General features: G+C 35.3%; 2 protein-coding genes across 3 annotated transcripts in view; one reads left to right on the forward strand and one right to left on the reverse strand.

The window, feature by feature from the left end:
* Nucleotides 1-4,724: 4,724 nt before the first annotated feature.
* LOC145286070 (U7 snRNA-associated Sm-like protein LSm11) overlaps nucleotides 4,725-19,210 on the forward strand; it is a 61,281-nt gene continuing 46,795 nt past the window's right edge. The window contains exon 1 of the mRNA XM_080134742.1: nucleotides 4,725-4,862. The gene's annotated coding sequence lies outside the window, so the exon portion shown is untranslated. The remainder of the gene's footprint in view (nucleotides 4,863-19,210) is intronic.
* LOC145286067 (coiled-coil domain-containing protein 166-like) overlaps nucleotides 8,241-19,210 on the reverse strand; it is a 35,152-nt gene continuing 24,182 nt past the window's right edge. For both annotated transcript variants that reach the window (XM_080134741.1, XM_080134740.1), the window contains exons 6-7: nucleotides 10,690-10,866; nucleotides 8,241-8,944 (exon numbers count right to left, since the gene is read on the reverse strand). In XM_080134741.1, the coding sequence (XP_079990867.1) occupies nucleotides 8,690-8,944; nucleotides 10,690-10,866 (432 nt within the window). In that variant the 3' untranslated portion in view covers nucleotides 8,241-8,689. The remainder of the gene's footprint in view (nucleotides 8,945-10,689; nucleotides 10,867-19,210) is intronic.

The raw sequence follows: 19,210 nt of genomic DNA on the forward strand, positions 1-19,210 counted from the left end.
GTGTTGTGTCTGACCTGCTTCAGCGCAGTAAAGACCTCCCACTCCATCACCCGGCCCTCGCAACTAGCCGCTCTAGCTGTTTGTGTGGTGTCTGGTGTTGGTGTGGTGTCTGGTGTTGATGCAATGTGTAGTTTGTGGGTGGAAGTGGGTCGTGTTGTTGTTTGGGGTGGTGTATGCTCACAGGGAGTGGGGGCCACATTTTCTTCCCTTTTTCTTCTTTTCTTTTTCTTTTTCTGCATTTCAAATGAACCAGAGAGTGGTGAGGTTGGGTTCTTCTCCCTCTCACTAGCTGATTCATCCTCAGAGGAGCAGTTTTTTCTCCACTTGGTCCTTGTCTCGATTGGTGTGGGGACCGTTGGTTGTTGCTGCTGTTGTTGATGTTGCTGTTTGTCTGGCTATTGCTGTTGTTGTTGCTGCTGTTTTTGCTGCTACGACAGTTGTTGTTGCAGCTGCTTTTGCGGCTTTGGCTGTTGCAGCTGTTGTTGCTGCTGCTGTTGCTGCTCCTGCTGATGCTGATGCTTATGTTGTTGCTGCTGCTGTTGTCGTTGCAGCTGCGACTGTTGTTGTTGCTGCTGTTACTGTTGAGCAGGTGGTAGGGTTGATGTGGAGATAGATGTGTTTTTCCGTTTACGCCCTGCCACCATACTCCATTGATCCTTGGGCTTTGCCAACTCAAGGGCTGATGTTTGTGATTCCCTAGTTTCAGTGACTGTTGCCACCCCCGCTGCTGGAACTGTGTTTACTTGTGGTGCGGGTTGGCTTGGAACTGCTTTTTGGGGGCAGTTCTTTGCCATGTGGCGCTGCTTCAGACAAAACCAGCAGTGAGGACGCCGACCCTCAACCACCACTGTCATGTTGGCTTTCTTGAAAGATATTGTTGCTGGTATGCCTAGGAAGCCTTCTTTTTTGACCCGCATTGCGACTGTATAACTTCCCAGGGGAACACCGTTTTTGGAGCGTGCCGGGTCCATCCGCTCCGCCTCTCCAAAATTACTGAGGAAAGCTCCCAGCAGTTCTGTGTGTAGATCAACAGGAGCATTGAATATTTGTACTCGGATTCTCCTCCTGCCCCGATACTCTGGCAGTAACTTGATACCTGCTTCATTCTTGTTGGGGAACAGTACGTCCCACATCGCGAAGCTCCTCTGATGTATATACATATGGTCAGTCAATGTGTCTGGTAAAATCCAAAAAAAAAAAATCACTGTTTTGACTGACATGGAGATGGCGTCCAAAGTGGGGAGCCGACTTTGGTGCCAAAGGCAGCAAGAAGGGAGATAGAACTGAGAGAGGGAGTGGGAAGTTAGTGGAGGGAAGAGAGAAAGTGTTTTCGACCCTCCCTCGCGAGAAGGTCGTAAATTATCAGCTTGGATCCCTTCGTGAGGGGGGAGAGCAGAGAAAGACAGACAAAGTGGGGGTGCGGACAGAACGCTACCCAAAAAGCTCATCAGCTGTTCCAGGAACGAGAATGTGTCATCAGAACAGCACTGCCTCATGTGATGTATGTATCAAAATACATACTACACTTTGATCCCGGCCTGAAGGCCAAGAGCAGAAAAAAGGCAAGCCTCTTTTCTATTTATCTAAAAACAAAATACAATTTTCTTATATATGGGTTGTGGAATTGCATTCACTAGCAAAAGATCTAGCTAATTTGCATATTCTTTTAAATATTCATTTTAATTAATTCCCTATTAGTTGCTTCGGTTTTCTCATGGAATAATCATCTTTAGTTAATTATTACGTGTAATTATATTGTTACATGAAAAGGGCTGTCTGGGAATCGAACCCTGTAGATAAGTTTTAAAGAACAATAGGTTATAAATAGAATGTCCAGTAAATTGTTGATTCTGTTAAAATATTTAATAAATACAAATTTGGTTGGAAACTATTCACATTCTTAGAAAGAATGCATAATAAAATATGGGTTACAAAATTAGAGAAGTAGGTTAAATTCCTTTGTAAAACAACAAGGAGTATAGGAAATTTCCTGGTCGTCAGAAATGGTTTCAAAAACGTGGAAATCGCGCATGTTGATAAAACGTGAATTATAGTCACGTTGACCAGACATACATGTGATTTTTCAATATAGGAAACAGTTTGAAGGAGTCAAACGAGAGTCAGATCAGAGTCGGGAAGAAGAGAGAGAGAGAGAGAGAGAGAGAGAGAGAGAGAGAGCTGACATGGAACCTTGGAAGCAAGGTTAGAAGAAGAAATCATGTAAGACTTGAATTCCTGGATGCAAAGCCAATGACCGGTCATATGGAATAATAAAAAGAACATCTTCATCTTTTTGTATCTGCGTCTTCGTGTTGTTGTTCAACAGAAAAGGTATTGTCCATTTATGTTATAAGAACTTTGTGAAAATCATCACAAAACAAAGGTAAAGTGAAATTGTATTAATATGAACTTTGTGTTTATAAAAATGTACAATTGTCTCTCTCTTTATATATACTTGTTAATGTCACCAATATGTTATCGCTCACAGCACACAACATGAACAACAACAAATATATAAGTCGTCATCTAAAAAGGAACACTAAATAAGAACAACGAAAAATATACGAATATTTAGTACCTTCTTCTAAAAATACCACCCATTAAATAATAATATTAATGCAGATATTCTACATGATTTATACTTGCATAATATTTGCATAAAAAGTTTATAGTAAACACAAAATTGTTTCCATATATATTTATGTATACGTATATATTTTTGTTTAACAAATTTTGCCTACCAAACTCCTCCAAAAGTTTTTAGTTTTCAGACATGAAACTTCATATATAAGGTATTTGAATCCATACAAAACTTTATATTTTGGTTTTAGTCCAGAAAAATCGGTGCAAAAGTGTGAAAATTAAAAAAAAATGAAATTTGCCAGGTGAAGGTTGAAAACCGGCATTACGAATGCGTGAGGTAGTAGCTATTGGTTCATGTTTTAATTTTTAGCATTGCAGTAAACATGTTTTCATAGCCCAGTCATTGATGGCAGAAGCAAAATAAATTGTGAGCTGAACGTTTTGGTTTCAATTCTCGGTAGTGGTGCATAAGATTTTTTTTTTAATACTTTTTAAATCATTACTATATATTGCATCCAATCTATCTATCTATCTATCTATACATATATATATAAAAGTGAAAATGTCTGTCTGTCTGTCTTTTCTCTATAGTAGTTAAGGAAGACTATTATACAGAAAGGCATTACTTTACATATTCACACTTTTTAATATATACATATGCACATAACCTTATGAACAGTATATAGGGCCCGAGCAAAGCCGGGTGGAACTGTTAGTCTATCTATAAAAGTGAACGTGTCTGTGTATTTGTGTGTGTGTGTTTGTCTGTGTATCTGTCTGTGTGTCTGTGTACATTTCCCTACGCAATAACTAAGATCAATTTAGTCTACAGACTCGAAATTTGATATACAGGGTACTGAGATTTGGGAAAATCTATGTGATTAGTTTTTGGCCAGAAATTTGGCTGTTAAAAGTTCAACAATTTGACCTTTGAAAACTCTACCAAACTCCTCCGCCAATTTTTGGTCTAACCACTTGAAATTTTAGATATAGGTTCCTTGGACATGGATCTAACTTAATTTGATTTGAACCAAAAACAATAAATTTTAAGGGGTCATAATAGAGGTCAAAGTTAAAAAACATCTGACCTCTGCAGTCTCTACCAAATTACTCAAACAATTTCTGGTCTAAACATTTGAAATTTTACATAAAGGGTATTAAGAGATAGGGCAAGCTTTTTAATCGGTTTGGGTCAAAAATCTTTAGTTACCAATATATAAATGTATGTATGTATGTTTGCATGTCTGCGTAAAACTTTCGACAGAGGTGATGGATTTTCACAAGATCAGTATCGTTTTGAAGCTTCACCCTTCAGACGACAAATATCGAAAAATTGGCTAAAAACATTAATTTTTTCACCCTCAACTGGGCACTTTTCTAGAGGGAGGGTTCGCTTTTTTCACCGATATTTTCAAAAGTCATCCCCTCTTTTCGATTGTCTAGCCTTAATTGAAACCTACATCACTTTTGGTTTGCAAAGACGTCACTTTTTTCCCATTCTTTTCCTCCTTCGCAGTACGGGTTCGAGCCTGCCTTCCTACTACCACTTTTTTTTGCTCAACACACACCGCCAAACACCCGGGCAACGCCGGGCATCCATGCTAGTATATATATATATATATATATATATATATATGTTACATGATAAAGGGCTGTCCCCTTTTCATGTAAGTAAAAAAATAGGGAATTAGTTAAATGTAAATATGAAATAGGATAGTCAAGGATTCGAACTTGCGAAGCTAGATTTGGAATTGAAAATTCCAATCATAAGTTAAAATAAATACAGAATGTTATTGAAATAAGGAATGTGGAATTGCAATTGTTTAGCTTACATATCTGTTATTGGAAAAGGAATGTAATAATAAAATTTGTTCTGTTATAAAAATGAAAATTAAAATAAGGAATTTAATCATAAATTGAAATTGTAAACATATTACTCGAAAAATAGGTTACTGAACTTGTTGGGTCATGTCAGTGTGATGCATGTCATCCAATGTGCTTTATGAGCATGTTTAATCATGCGATGACGTGACGAGTTCTCAATATAGGTAGAGTTTTAGATGCAGTCTGGGAGAAGGAGAAGAGTCAGGGAGAAAGAGCTGAGATAGAGAGGTCAGAGACAGCTGCTGACGTCAAACCTTGGAAGCGAAAGGTTAGAGAAAAAAAAGCCATGTAAAGAAACTTTGAATTCCTCGAGCGAAATCATGGACCGGTCATGAAATAAAGGACGTCATCATCTTTGTGTATCTGCGTCTTCGTTTTGTGATTCAACAGAAAAGGTATTGTCCATTTATATTATAAGAACTTTGTGAAAATCATCATCTCAAAAATAGGTAAGAAATATATGTCATTGGTTATAGAAACACTCCCGTTCATACAGGACTGTCAAACGTATAAATGCCAAACACACAAACTCTCAGTCTATCTATCTATATATCAAATCTCCTCTCATTGTGTAGAAACATGTGCACTATCTATTATATATATATATACAGAACTGTCTCTCTCTTTATATATACCTGTTTATGTCTCAAATATGTATCACTACAAACATGAACATCCAACAACATGATATATTTCCACAAACATGGACATCTTAAGACATATGAATACTCAACACATGAACACTCCTAAGACTGTCTCTAGATAAAACACTAAAACGAACAACAACAACAACAATACAGAATATATGTCATCTTAATAACACCAGTACGTAACATATATTAAAAAGTTTGACTCATGTCTAGGTAATCTACATCTAAAATTTCAAGTGTTTAAATTCCAAATTGGTGGAGGAGTTTGGTAGAGTCTACAAAAGTCAATTCTTTCAACTTTGACCTCTTGGCAGCCAAATTTTCACCCAAAAACTGATTAAAAAGTTTGTTGCATGTCTAAATATCCTTTATGTAAAATTTCAAATGTTTAGATCCCAAATTGGCTGAATAGTTTGCTAGAGACCACAAAGGTCAAATCTTTTGAATTTTGACCCCTTGATAGCCAAAAATGGATTAAAAAGCTTGCCCTGTGTCTGAACACACTTTATGTAAAATTTCAAATGTTTAGACCAAAAATTGGCTGAGAGGTCAATTTTTTTTTTAACTTTGACCCCAATTTTTTTGGTAGGGAAATGTACACACACAATTTTACTCTCCTTTTTCCATTTAGTTCACACCATCTGATTTATTTTATCCTTTTTTGTCATATATATATAATATGAGATGCCACCATTCAGTCTTAAGAGACAATGGACACCCCTACTGTAAGGGTAGCTGCTGGAAACAATGCCGCGATAAACAGAAATTACATAAAACACCAGGAATTCCCAAATGGTCCACCATTTTAGGTTCAACGTTGCAAACTTTAGTGATCTGATGGAAACCGGTGTGCTAACGTGAATATGCCATATATATGGGCAACAATAGAAAGATGATGCCCAGATCATGTTTTACTTCTATAGAAAAAGTGAAGGAGCTAATGAAGAAATCTTGGAGAGACTAAACTGAAGATATGATTACCACTTCATATTACAGTGTACATTTGGACAGAAGCTTAACAAATGATGAAAGATTGTTGGTACAAGATGCATTAAGCTTGTAGAGATTAAGTATACAAAAAAAAAACTGGGTTAGAAATAAAAATTATTTTGATCAGAATATAAAATGTGCACTATTTCATATATCAAAAATATTTTTTATGCAGCTTTTGTTTATGAAGCTATACCAGTCAATTAAATAGGGAAAATCTCACTTTTAAACTTAGAACAAGACCTATCCTAGGATGGGTAAAATCAATTATTTTAATAGATCAGTGCTGAACCACTTTAATGACCTTTACAAAGATTATTGATTAAGATCAAGAGGCTAAACTTCATGTTTAGAATCCTTGTTGCAATTTGTTCAAAATTCCTTGTATGATTTTGATTCTAGAAGAGTTATAAAATTTAAGACTTCAGCTAAAAAAATCCTTTAGAAAAAAATAACAATTCAGAGGATCTTAATTAATTGGCTGTATATTAAATTTAATGAAAATCTGAAATATTTGAATTTTCAAATGGGAGATTGTGCCCATATTATGCTCTTTAAAATACTCCAAAGAAACGGAAATGTACAAAATATTTATTAATTGATGTCTAATACCTATTGCTAAAATATTGCAAAAAATCGAAGATATCTGAACTTTTAGAAAGGGCTTCCACCTCGTTTTTACCCCCCCCCGCTTTACATAAAATGAATTATAGTTAATATTACAACCCCTTATGCCTAGTAGTTATACTCTAAAATTCATAATGATCAGTTAATTAGTTTAGGGATGAATCCTATACATATGAATATATAAATATATGCACATTACTTATTCATATAAACATATATTAATATATAATTATTTTATTATTTATTTATTTGTATTTTTATTGCTATCTCTATTTAATCCGTGTGGGTAGCATGCTTTCATTCCATCAGCCATAAACTGGGTAGAAGTATTAAGTAATTCACAATTGTATTCTTCAATCTCCAGAAAAATGTCATTTACAACTGAATTTTATCAAGTACTTTATCCGTTAAACCATGAATCAGTGGATTCTGCAGACAATTCTAATATGAATTTCAGAAGTCTTAAGTATTTTCATTTTTCTAACAAGCAATTTACTCACTGAAAATATTTTTCGTTTAACTGTAAAATCAGGATTAATGTTAAAAATTTTTAAGTTTTCTTTTTGATTTAAACAGATCGAACTAGAATTTTCATTGAAAAATGTAAACAATTATTGACCACAATATTTTTTGTTCATTTTTAGCAAAAAATAATGATGGGATATTTGTGATATAACACAATGTTTATTTGGCATCATTTTAAGTCCTTTTCGTAACTGATAGTTAAAAATGCTATTCCATAGTTTCTGTGTGAAAGTGATTTATGATTGCAAGAAAAAAAATTGTCACAAAGTTTTCCAAAGTAGATTAAATTGTTTTGTCACGGAAATTAGTTTTAATGGTCTCAAAAAAGTGGATAGAACTTGAATGTGTTGGAAACAGTTAGCGGTTGAAGATATGGGATGGTTAGAATTGACAAATCAAGATGTGAGTGATAAACAATTGTGGAGACAACATCACGGACAAAAAAGGACTTAAAAACGAGAAGTTATTTCAAATTTAAGCATGACATGAAATTTTTGCTTGGTTATATGAAGTTAAATATGTATACATGTTTATATATTTATATGGATAGGATTCATTCTTAAACTAATTAACTGATCATTATGTATTTTTGGTACATAGCTGCTAGGCATAAGAAGTGCAAATGTGGGCTAAATTTAGTTTAATGCAGTTTTATGTAAAGGAGGAAAGGTGAAAATGAAAGCCTTTTGTAAAATTTTAACAATAGTCGATACATATTCCACAAATTTCAGCTTTTTTGGAGTATTTTAAAAGGGCATTAGGTGACATAATATGAGAACAATCTCTTATTTAATAACTGAAATGCTTCTGATTTGCATTGAATTTGATCTATAGTCAACCAAGATTTCATGAATTTCAATTTCTTATTAAGACCTCTAATTAAATAATTAAATTTCAGATATTTTCTAGAATCCAAATTGTAGTAAGGATTCTTAACATAAGCATTTTTTTGTAAGGGAATGTAAAAGTGGTGCAAAACTGTTCAGGAATTAATTTTATTTGTCCTGGGACGGGTATTCAACTAATTTCTATATAACCAATTAAACACCAGAAATAAAGATAAAATAAGTTGTCACTTATTGTACATTCATTACATTGTCTTATTGTACTTTAATTATATTTTAAAATATTTGTATAAAAAAGAAATATTTGCCAGGTTAAAGAAAAACAACCTTTACATAATCTCTCTCTCTCTCTCTCTCTCTCTCTCTCTCTCTCTCTCTCTCTCATCAGGCATAATCTGCATTTTTTCATATAATCTATAAATAGATTGTGATGCATGATGGGAATATTACCAGTTATTGGAAAGAAAATATACGCATTTACAGCAGAAGATTTTTAGTTTTACTTGTAAGACTCATTACTACCAGTGTCACGAGGACCAAGATTTTGTGATTAACTGTAAGAGGATGATTCAAGAGTGCTGGTGATCAGACACCAGGATAGTCATGGCCACAACCTGGGTCTTCTGTTTTCAATGCATTTTGCAATCTCTTTCCGCGCAGCTGTTGCAAATCTGCTGCATACTGTTGTTCCTGTATCAGTTCTCTTTGTTGTTTTTCTAGCTTTTTTCGCTGCATCTGTAAGGAATTGTTCTTCTCTAGCAATTCAAGTAACTGTTTCCGCAGAGCACGGTTCTCATCTTGAATGTTTTGCGTGTAATTAGCCAAACAGCGTAAAGATTCCTGTAATGATTAACAAAGCAAAAGAGAAGATGAGGCCAAATATAAACACACTTACGTATCAAAAACTTTTTTATTTTTACTATAAAATACTTGGAATTTTCATATAAAGTATTGCAGAAAAAAATTTACAAAAAAATTACTTATACTCATAATCTCATCGATTTTAAAAGTTAGTCCTAAATAGCATTTAAGCTAACATTGTTTTTGGCTGGTTAATTTTCATTTGTTATTATTGTATTCTGTTATTCACAATATAACATACTTTGCTGCAACTTATTTATTTTTATTATTTTTATTTCTATTTTATTATTTAATCTGGCCTGGACAACTGATAATATGAAAAACATTTATAAATTATCACCTAAAAATAAAAATCAGGAATAAAAATAACTTTAAGAGACTTCTAATTCCTTGGCCTTCAACAAAATGTCTGTTCTGATACTACAATTCATCTTTCTGTGCTCGGTCAGTGAAGGAGAAATCCTTCTGGACTAAGACAATTTTAATTTTTGTCCCAATCCAGAGTGACACTAGATTTAGATTGGATTTTACCAACATTAAAAATCGATCTTGTGTCTAATTTTGCTTTGGTGAGGGAGGCAAATAAATAAGGATTTTCAGTAGATTTAACATTTTTCTTCATTCTTCTTTTAATAAAAATAACAATTCTTCTCTGTTGGAAATATCATGTATCATCATCTTTGACTGCATGAATGCTTATAGATTTAGGGATTTTTAAAGGGACCTTTTGAAATTGCCTGAAAAGTGAGGCTGCTTTTAAAATTTTGCTGGAATCTGTTTGCTTTGGTTAAATACTATATTGATTGTTCATATTAAAAAGTTATACTTTACCTTCTTAGAAGTTAGTGTCTGCAATGATACTGGGTTAAACAGAGCTGAGAAGGAAAAGACAGTGGAATCCCAAGGTCTTGAGTATGGTATGAAAGGAAATTGGAATCTTAGGAGGATCTCCATCATTCCAGTAATTATAGGAACAACTAGACTACAAATAAAGGTATTTTAAAAACTATCTGGCAAATATACCCAGTGAACTAAGTGCAAGAGTGATATAAACATACATTTAAAGAGATGGTTAGAATTTTAAAAGTATCTCTCAGTTGTATGAGATAGCGGGTGAATGTGTGGAACCTGGTAGGATGTCCCATCACCAGCTTGAACAAAGTTATAAGAAAATTGAAAAGAAAAATACTTTATATTAACTTGCAGTCATAATTTCTGGTGTAGTTGTAAGTATAGTACAAGTTATGCTTAACACTATGTAAGGAAAATCGTAACTTACCTGACTAGATTGTGCTTTGTAGGGTTCGATTGTTTGACAAGAAAAGAAAAATAGTGACTTGCAGTTGCTTTTTAGTAATGCAGACTCTCACTGTTTCTATGCAAATGAGACTATACTAGCTGCATTAATCGCTCCAGACAAGGTATGAAGCCAGCTGATGTAAGGAGTTAAAACATAAATAAATATCACTTTATGATAAAAAATTAGCCAACGATAAATGTTATAATATGGATAAATTCTAACCTAGAAAAAAAGAAATTCTTCCTCGTTTGTCAGAAACATTGCTCATAGAATGTGAGAACTAAAGGACAAAATAAGGGAAACCAGAGTTACAAAGGTACTGAAAATAAACTCAAGGTTCATTTTCTACACTCCGTGAACTGATTAATGTGCTAGAATAAAAAGCCATAAGTTTCTTTAATGTAATTAAAGTTTAACTACAAACCTTATTCGCTTCTTTTTGTAATGTTCGTATTTTAGTTTCTGCTTGTAGTCGAAATTTTTCTTTGTCCTTCAAAAAATTCTCTTTGAGTGCCTGAATGCTTTTGGCATTCTGATTTCTTGTTTTCATCACTTCATTTTCAAGTTCTTGGATTTTAACCAACTGTTCTGTTCGAAGCACCTGAGAGGAGACCAAAGACAAATCAAGTCAGAATGCATTCTATCATTTTTTCATAAATCATTTATTTGCAAATCTAACTTAAATGAAAATCAAAAGTTTTTAGAATCCATTTTTTTTTTATTGAACTAAAAAATCCTTGTCTTGTTATCTTACAAAAAGAATCATACAAATAGCAAATGTGTCTTTGTTTTATATTTATTTACATAGGTATACATATATGTACTTGTATGTATGGGATCCTAATGCAAGATATATTCAGTTTAATTTAGTGTTATGCAAAGGGGGTAAAAAAGAGGTGAAAACCTTTCATGAAAGTCTTGATAATTTTGTGAAATTTTAAGAATAGGTATAGATATCAATTAATACATATTTCCCAAATTTTAATTTCTTTAAAAAAGTATTTAATTTCCAGCATCGCAAAAACAAAGCCATGTCAAAGGTGCTGAATATGTGTAGACGCTATGAGGCTTCAACTGACTACATGAAAAAAAAATGGCCGAGCTAGGGAAAGGGAGACAACCAAATTAACGCAATAAAACACGAGAGCACAGACATCTGTGGTAGATGTGGGCTTCACCATCAGTGTGGGGATTTCCCTGCTAGAGGTACCATTTGCTTAGCATGTGGATGAAAGATGCCAAACCAAAAAAAAATCAAGAAAAAAACTGGCAGGCAACCACAAGCGAATAGATTAACAAAGCACAAGACATTCATACCAGCACAACCTACATTTAGAAACCGTCAGAACTGTATTAACGTTCAGAACCAGGTGGCTGATGAATTTGAGAAGCTGTCATTTTATTCAGTACAGGACTATGGGAAAAAGAGCTCTCGGTCAGAAGCATTTGCCACATTGGACATTATACAACCAAACAGGAAAGGTGTTCACAAACTGAAGATTAAGTTGGACACAGGTGTAGAGAAAATTACACTTTTCTTACGTACCTTCCAGCAAATGTTTTTGGAATGTGTAGACCAGAATGGACATCCACGTTCAGGCACAACACAGAATGAAACAGCAGATTTATGGAGATATGTGAAGTTCTATGTGGTAACCTCCGATGGGCTTATCATATTAGGGTTACCCTCCCTTCAAGAGTTAAACTGGTTACATTACACTGTTCCATCAAGAAAGCAAAATGTGTCCTACTCAATTATGTAACAGCTGCCCCAATCAACTCTATGAGTGATTTGATGGAAGTGTATCCAGGTCAATTCAATCAGATTGGCAACTTCACGGGGAATACAACATTGTGCTCTGTCCAAACAGCCATCCCATAATTCATGTATCCAGGAAATGCCCATCCACATAAGGGATGAGAGAAAGGTAGAACTGGATGAACTGGTATCCCAGGAAATAACGGTTGGTGAGTCAACGGACTGGGTGAACAGCATTGTATATGTGTGCAAGAGCAACAACAAACTTCACCTGTTTAGACTTAAAAGATTTAAACAAAAACATTGTGCATTGCCACCACAAATTCTCAATCATGGAGAAACTGTCACACAAATAGTCTTGTGCCAAATTCTTCTTGAAACTAGACACAAAAAATGGCTACTGGTCAGTCAAGCTTGACAGAGCATCAGTTTCTGACCACTTTCAATTCACCCTTCAGGAGATATTGCTTCTAAAGAATGCCTTTTGGCCTAATTATATCACAGGATTTTTTCCAAAAGACAATGGACATGATCACTGAGAAGCGCCCAGGAGCCTTGACATTTTCGAACATATATTTATGGTTGTTCATTTGAAGTTGAAAGTGACCACAAATATTTGGGAATGATCTGCTTCATGAACTTGACAGTAGAACCACCCTGACTTCACGAATGCTATTGAGACTCCAAGAATATGACATGATCATCATCAGATATCGACCAGGCAATGAGATGCTACTGGCTGATGGATTATCTAAGCTTCCCAGAAAAAGGATAAAGAAATCATTGACCTAGATATCAAGGTAGACTTTGTGCAATTCTCGATTGAGAAATTAATGCAGATTCGGCAAGCAACAAAAGCTGATCCAATTGTGTGCAAGTTGAGGGTGCTGATTTGTGGCAAAAGCTGTGAAAATGAGGGCTTACCATTCAAACGACCTAGGTGTGCGTGTGTGCTTTGTCATCGCTGTGAAGCTAGGATAAGAAAAGAATTCCAAGATGGCGCCGACGGCGTTTTGTAATGGTATGATCTCGGAAACTCTCGCGAAATCTCGTGCATATATGCAAATCAGTTGGTCTTCGACAACTATAAATTCAGTTTGTTTTGGAAGGCAAGCAGTGAGGAAAGAACGGTTGGTAATTGTGTACGCTGGTTCATGTTGGTGGTGTGTCACCGTGTCTGTGTGTGTACTGATCGAATCGCTTTCCTGTCCCTTGGACTTTGAATTTGTTTAGATTGGACTTCAACTTCATGATCCTTAAGGGTTGGCCAGAATCTTGCAGAAAACTACATAAAGATCTTCAACTGGTCTTATCGAGACAAACCCTCTATTGAGAATGGTATATTGCTAAAAGATAACAGGAGACTGATCCCTAAATCAATGCAACCAGAGATATTAGAAAAGTTACATTATAGCCATCAAGAAAGTGACAAATGTAAACTAAGAGCCAAGACCTGCATTTTCTGGAGTGGCATCAATAATGATATTGACGTGATAATACAGCAATGTGCAATATGTCAAGAGCTCCAGAAATCCCAAACTGCTAAGACCTTCATACCACATGAGTTCCCAGTATAACCATGGCAAATTGTAGCTACTGATCTTTTCAGTCTTAATGCGATTAATTACCTCCTCATTATGGATTACTACTCAAAGTTTCCCTTTATCCGTGAACTAAGGGAATTCTCCAGCAAAGAAGTCATTGATTTCATCAAACAAATCTTTGCTGAACAAGGAGTGCAAGAAAGGCTTATCAATGACAATGGCTCACAGTTTAGCTCTTAACATTTCAAAGAATTTGCTAAAACATAGGATTTTGAGCACATTACTTCTTCTCCAAGATATTTCCAATGAAACAGAATGACAGAATACTGCATACAGATCATCAAAGCAGCCATGAAGAAAGCCATGCTAAGTAAGCAGGACATAAACATGAGCCTATTGTGTCTCTAATCAACTCTGATAGATCATATCCCATCCCGAGAGAACTACAATTTAATCATAAACTGGTCAGTAATCTCCCTACAAAATGTATCAACCAAAATGTCTGAAAGGAGGAAATTCAAGATCGCCTACTACAGAGCAGTTCTTACAGAAAAGACATGATAAATATGCTAAGAATCTCCCTAATCGTAGCATAGGACAACGGGTATGAGTACAAGGTCTGGGACACAAAAAGATGGATTCCAGCGGTCGTCAGACAAGCTTGCACTGAATCACAATCCTATATTGGTGAGACCCCAACTGGACAAGTTCTTCACAGAAACCGTAGGCATCTGAGAGAAGATGGCCACATTTCCAATACAACAAAGAGATATTTCTGCATAATACACCCTCACATCACACTCAACTTTCACCAGAAACTCCCAACACACACACCAGCATCTGCAGTCTCCCTGCAAAAACAAATAGACCTGTACATAAAACACAGTTCAGTACAATCACAATAGTGGGTCATGTCATAAAACCACCCAGAAGGTATGACCTATAGGAAGGATTCATACTTGGAAACCTATTAGCAAACTCTGTTTGAACATTAATTTCTTTAATGAGAGGGGGATGTCATGATAGGGATTATCTTATCCTGTTTGTTTTGCTATTTGCCTGTACGAGTTGCGTCCCTTTGAATCAGAATAATAAATCTCTTTGTAGCTCAATTCGTACTAACAAATATCCTAAAAAGGTACAACAGTCAGGGATTTGTACATCAAGGAGGCACAAGTGCAATGAGTTCATCAGAGCACATTTCATTAAAATACTTGTAAAACAGGCACAGGGATGCAACATTGTGGCGATGGGACAGGAGTTGAAGCCTAATTGACAAAGCGGGACCTATTAGATTGGAAACTTTTTTTTCTTTCTTTTTCCAAGAGGGAAAGATTAATGGTAGATGCACCAGCCCAGATGTGGCAACAATAATGCATACATGGGCGAATGGTGGCCTTGTAGAGGTACAGGATACTCTCAGGTGTGAGCAGTTGTCTAGCACGATAGAGGGATCTTATCTCCCTTGTAGCAGCCTTTGCAATGTTCTCAATGTATTTGTTCCACTTCATATTTCCTCTGAATGTTAAATTGAGAAGTTTGAAGGAAGAATTCTTAGGTAGGGTGTTATTTGTCATGAATATCTGTGGTTAGAGAGGCTTCTTGTAATTATTAAAGGAGAGTAGCTAAGTCTTACTTGCATTAAATGTTATCATCCATTTACACCCCATTCCACTATGGTCTGGAGGCCATTTTCTAAGGATTCAGCCATTGTCTTAGATTTGTGCACATCTGTTCTTCCCTCATGCATGTTATAGAGTGTTGTATCATCAGCAAATATATTCATCTCAGATACAATATTATCAAGGAAGTTGTTAATGAATATCAGGAATAATAGTGGTCCAAGGATCGACCTCTGAGGCACTCCTGCATTAATGTTATGCTGTTTGGATGAACATCCATCAATGACAACCTGGATGGTCTTATGGTCTAAGAAAGATCTAATTATATTTAGTATTTGTTCATTTATACCATAAGATTTAATTTTCATTAGCAGCCCTTCATGCCAGATTTTGTCAAAGGCCTTGGATATATCAAGGACTACAGCCCTGGCTTCACTCACCTTATTCGGTGCATGGTAAATGCATTCAGAGATGATTGTTAAAATATCTGCAGTAGAACGACATTGCCTAAATCCGTACTGTTTCTCAGAGAGAAAATTAGCTTTTGCAAGGTGGTGGGCTTCTTTTTTTTTTTTTAAACATAGACATCACCATGATAAGGGTTAAAGTGTGTACAGTAGTCAATTGGACAATATAATAAATGATAGTAATGGAAATTCGGTAAATTTGTTAACTTATATGGAACGGCTCATTAAAAACTTTTTTACATTAAACTTGAAGACAACCATATTGTAGTCAGTTGGAAAGCAGGAAAACAGAAGACAGTTCCACAGGCATGCAGTTCTAAGAAAGAAGCTTTGTTCATCGAATCTATGTTTAGGTTTAGGCACAGATAAAGAGTGGAGGGAATTATTGATAGTGTTTTCAGCTATACGAGTGTTTCTTGTGAAAGTTTGGCGAGGGGGGACCATAGATTGAAGCTCAGTCGACCACTTGCCATGAAAATAATGATAAAGCAAAGACAAACTCGCAAAATCTCTTCTGTGAGAAAGAGGTTGCAGGGAAGAGAAAAAGACATCTAATAGGCTACGAAGTCTATTTTGAACTCTATCAAGGCAGGATAAATCCTTTCTAGCAACTCCTGCCCAAATGTGGCAACAGTACTCCATCCTTGGACATACCTGGCTCTTATATAGATAGAGAATTGCATCAGCAGTGAGATATCTATTGGATCAATAGAAGGATCCCACCATTTTTCCAGCAGCCTTGACAATGGATTTGATGCATACATTCCATTTCAGATCAGGAGTTAAGGTCAAGCCCAGAGGCTTGTCAAAACATGGGGATTCATTTCAATTGATGCCAGATGGGGATCAGAACGTTGATGATGTAAAGATAAAAGTTTGGTTTTAGATGCATTAAAAGTAACCAGCCACATCTTTCCCCATTGTACCATGTGCTCCAGATCAGAGGAGAGAGAATCAGAGAGAACTTGATCATTTACGGTAGTAGATGTGTTACTATAGATGGTAGTGTCATAAGCATAAATGTCTACGAATGATGTAAGGATGTGATTTTTGGGACTCAGGATTGACCCCTGAGGGACTTCAGCATTAATACGCATTTCTGTCTTCTCGGTTGCCGTGCATGCGATCTTCTGGTTGTTGGATCGTGGAAGAATTACTGATTGCTCTTTATTCACTACACTATTATAAATTTTCCAGAAATCACGTGTTCCTATCTTTTGCGATTCTATGTGTTCTCGGATTATTTCAGCATGCCTTCTTTTAGCTGTAGTCATTACTCTCTTACAATGATTTCTAGCATCTATAAAATTTTGCCTATTTGTCTTTGACTTATGACATACGAACCGGTAGAATGCATGCTATTTTTGTGCAATGGCAGTTACACAATCTGTAGTGAATCATAGGGTTGAGTGGGGTTTGCTATAATACTTCCATGTTGGAACATGTGCTTCAATGCCTGCTTTGCACCATTCAGTTGTCTCATTGGTACACTGTACAGCAAGAAGAGGAAAGATATTGGTCCATGTGGCATTTCTGATGTGTTCTCTGGTCGTTTCATCTTAATTTTTTTAAGTGACATAAAAGTGGTGCAAAACTGTTCTGTTTAGGGAATTAATTTAATCCTGGGGTGAGTGTTGTTCTAGTTTTCTAGATAATCAAATAAGTTATCATCTGCTGTAGAAATTCACATTCCAATATAAAAGTTTAATGTGGGTTTTAATGTAAAACAGTTTTGTTCAGTTAGTTCAATTAATAATTTAATGATCCAGCAATAGCATACTAATTAAATTTAAGATTCAATATCCTTTTCTAAAAAAGTGTATCTCTTTCTCTAAATGATACCTTTTAATAAGTGAAAAGAATGGTAAAAAGACTCCAATAACTATTACAATTTATTATCTTTTTATTATTATTTGAATGTTAATTAATATTATAAGTACTATAGGGTAAATCTTCATAAAATTCAGTAAAGAATCTTATTTCATAAATATTAATCACACTGCAATAGTAATGTATATGATCATATCTTTATTTATAAAAGCAAAAACATTCAATACTTTTCCAACAAACAACTTACATTAAAATTAAAATATCTAAACCATGGCACCATCTTTATAAACTTATTTGTATTCTATATAAGACTAGCGAGGGGTACCCGGCGTTGCCCGGGTGTTTTTCAGGGTATGTGAAAAAAACCCGAAAATGTGAAAAAAAAAAACAGGTGCCCGTGAAAAAAAAAAACGAATCCTTCATGACGCACAGTTGGAAAATAGTAAAGTGTTAAAAAAAACAGGTGCGCGTTTTTCATTGATGTGACAGCGATAGGTATTCAGCAGTTAGCATTTTGTAAGGGACAGTTTTGAATGAGGTGAATATATCGGTTTGTTTGTTTTTAAAAACCCACTCCCTGTTTATTAGGAGGAGCAAAATGAAAGCTACAGTCTGATATGACGAAGTTACTTAGCTCTCGTGAGACAACTGGCTTTCGGCCTGTGATTAGAGTCGACTTTCGCTTTTTTTTATACCAAAAACCGAATGTAACGCGTGCCGATGCGGGAAATGTGGAATAATTAACGTTTGAAAGTCAATAAAATTAAATAGACAGGCGAGCTCCGTGGGTAACTCTGAGATATTACAATTTATAGATGATATAAAAAGTTTTAAGAAGTTGTGAACCGAGCAAGCGCTTCTCTGAAAGAAGCCTTTTGTGGACATTGAGGAAAAGCGTACATACATACATACATTTTCGCTTTTATATATATAGATAAATAAAATACCCCAACCTCCTCCCCTCATTTACAACTCAGTACTTTTAATAAAACTGGATGCTTGATCTTGGAACAGATTGTCTTGTATGTCAGAAATCAACACAATTTCTTTCTTTTTGCATAGATTGTCATTCCACCAACCAATTGCATTTTATCCAAGCATTTTCAGCAGCAGCTGACCCAGCAGTATAAAAAGGCTGCATTTTTTCTCTAAGCAAGTACTTGGGACCTCGCCATCTCTGCAAGAAAAATTCTTACCAGATTACTCAACATCATTTAATCACTGCAACAATAATCATCAACCATATCTAATCTACAATGACATCAACTGCAGTTTCTTATGTCTGCAACATTTATCATTGTCTACAATTTCGTCTCCTGCCATCATCATCATCATCATCAGCAGCAGCAGCAGCAGCAGCAGCAGCAGTCATCAAAATAACAGCAACTACAATATTTTTGTCCCTATAAACAACTAACTACAACTGTCTCCTGCCAGCTAAACATCATCACAATGATGAATGAGAGAACAACAGCAACAATATCAAACGTCAACAATTTTCAATGAAAGAAAAGAGGCCATTTCGACCAAGATCATCATCCTATGCTAACAACCCATTCTTTCCCATCGATTCACTGCATAATTAACTCTTTACTAACATGCTTAGTTATTTCTTTGAAATATAAATTTTTGTTTTGTTGCACACAAGTTCTTGTGGAGGGTGTGCTGCCACGCTCACTACCAAAACATGTTTATCTCCGTTTACTACCCAGTAATAAATTAG

The sequence above is a fragment of the Euprymna scolopes genome, chromosome 10 (assembly GCF_053919585.1).
Source record: "Euprymna scolopes isolate OS-2025 chromosome 10, ASM5391958v1, whole genome shotgun sequence".
NCBI classification, from domain to species: Eukaryota; Metazoa; Mollusca; class Cephalopoda; order Sepiida; family Sepiolidae; genus Euprymna; species Euprymna scolopes.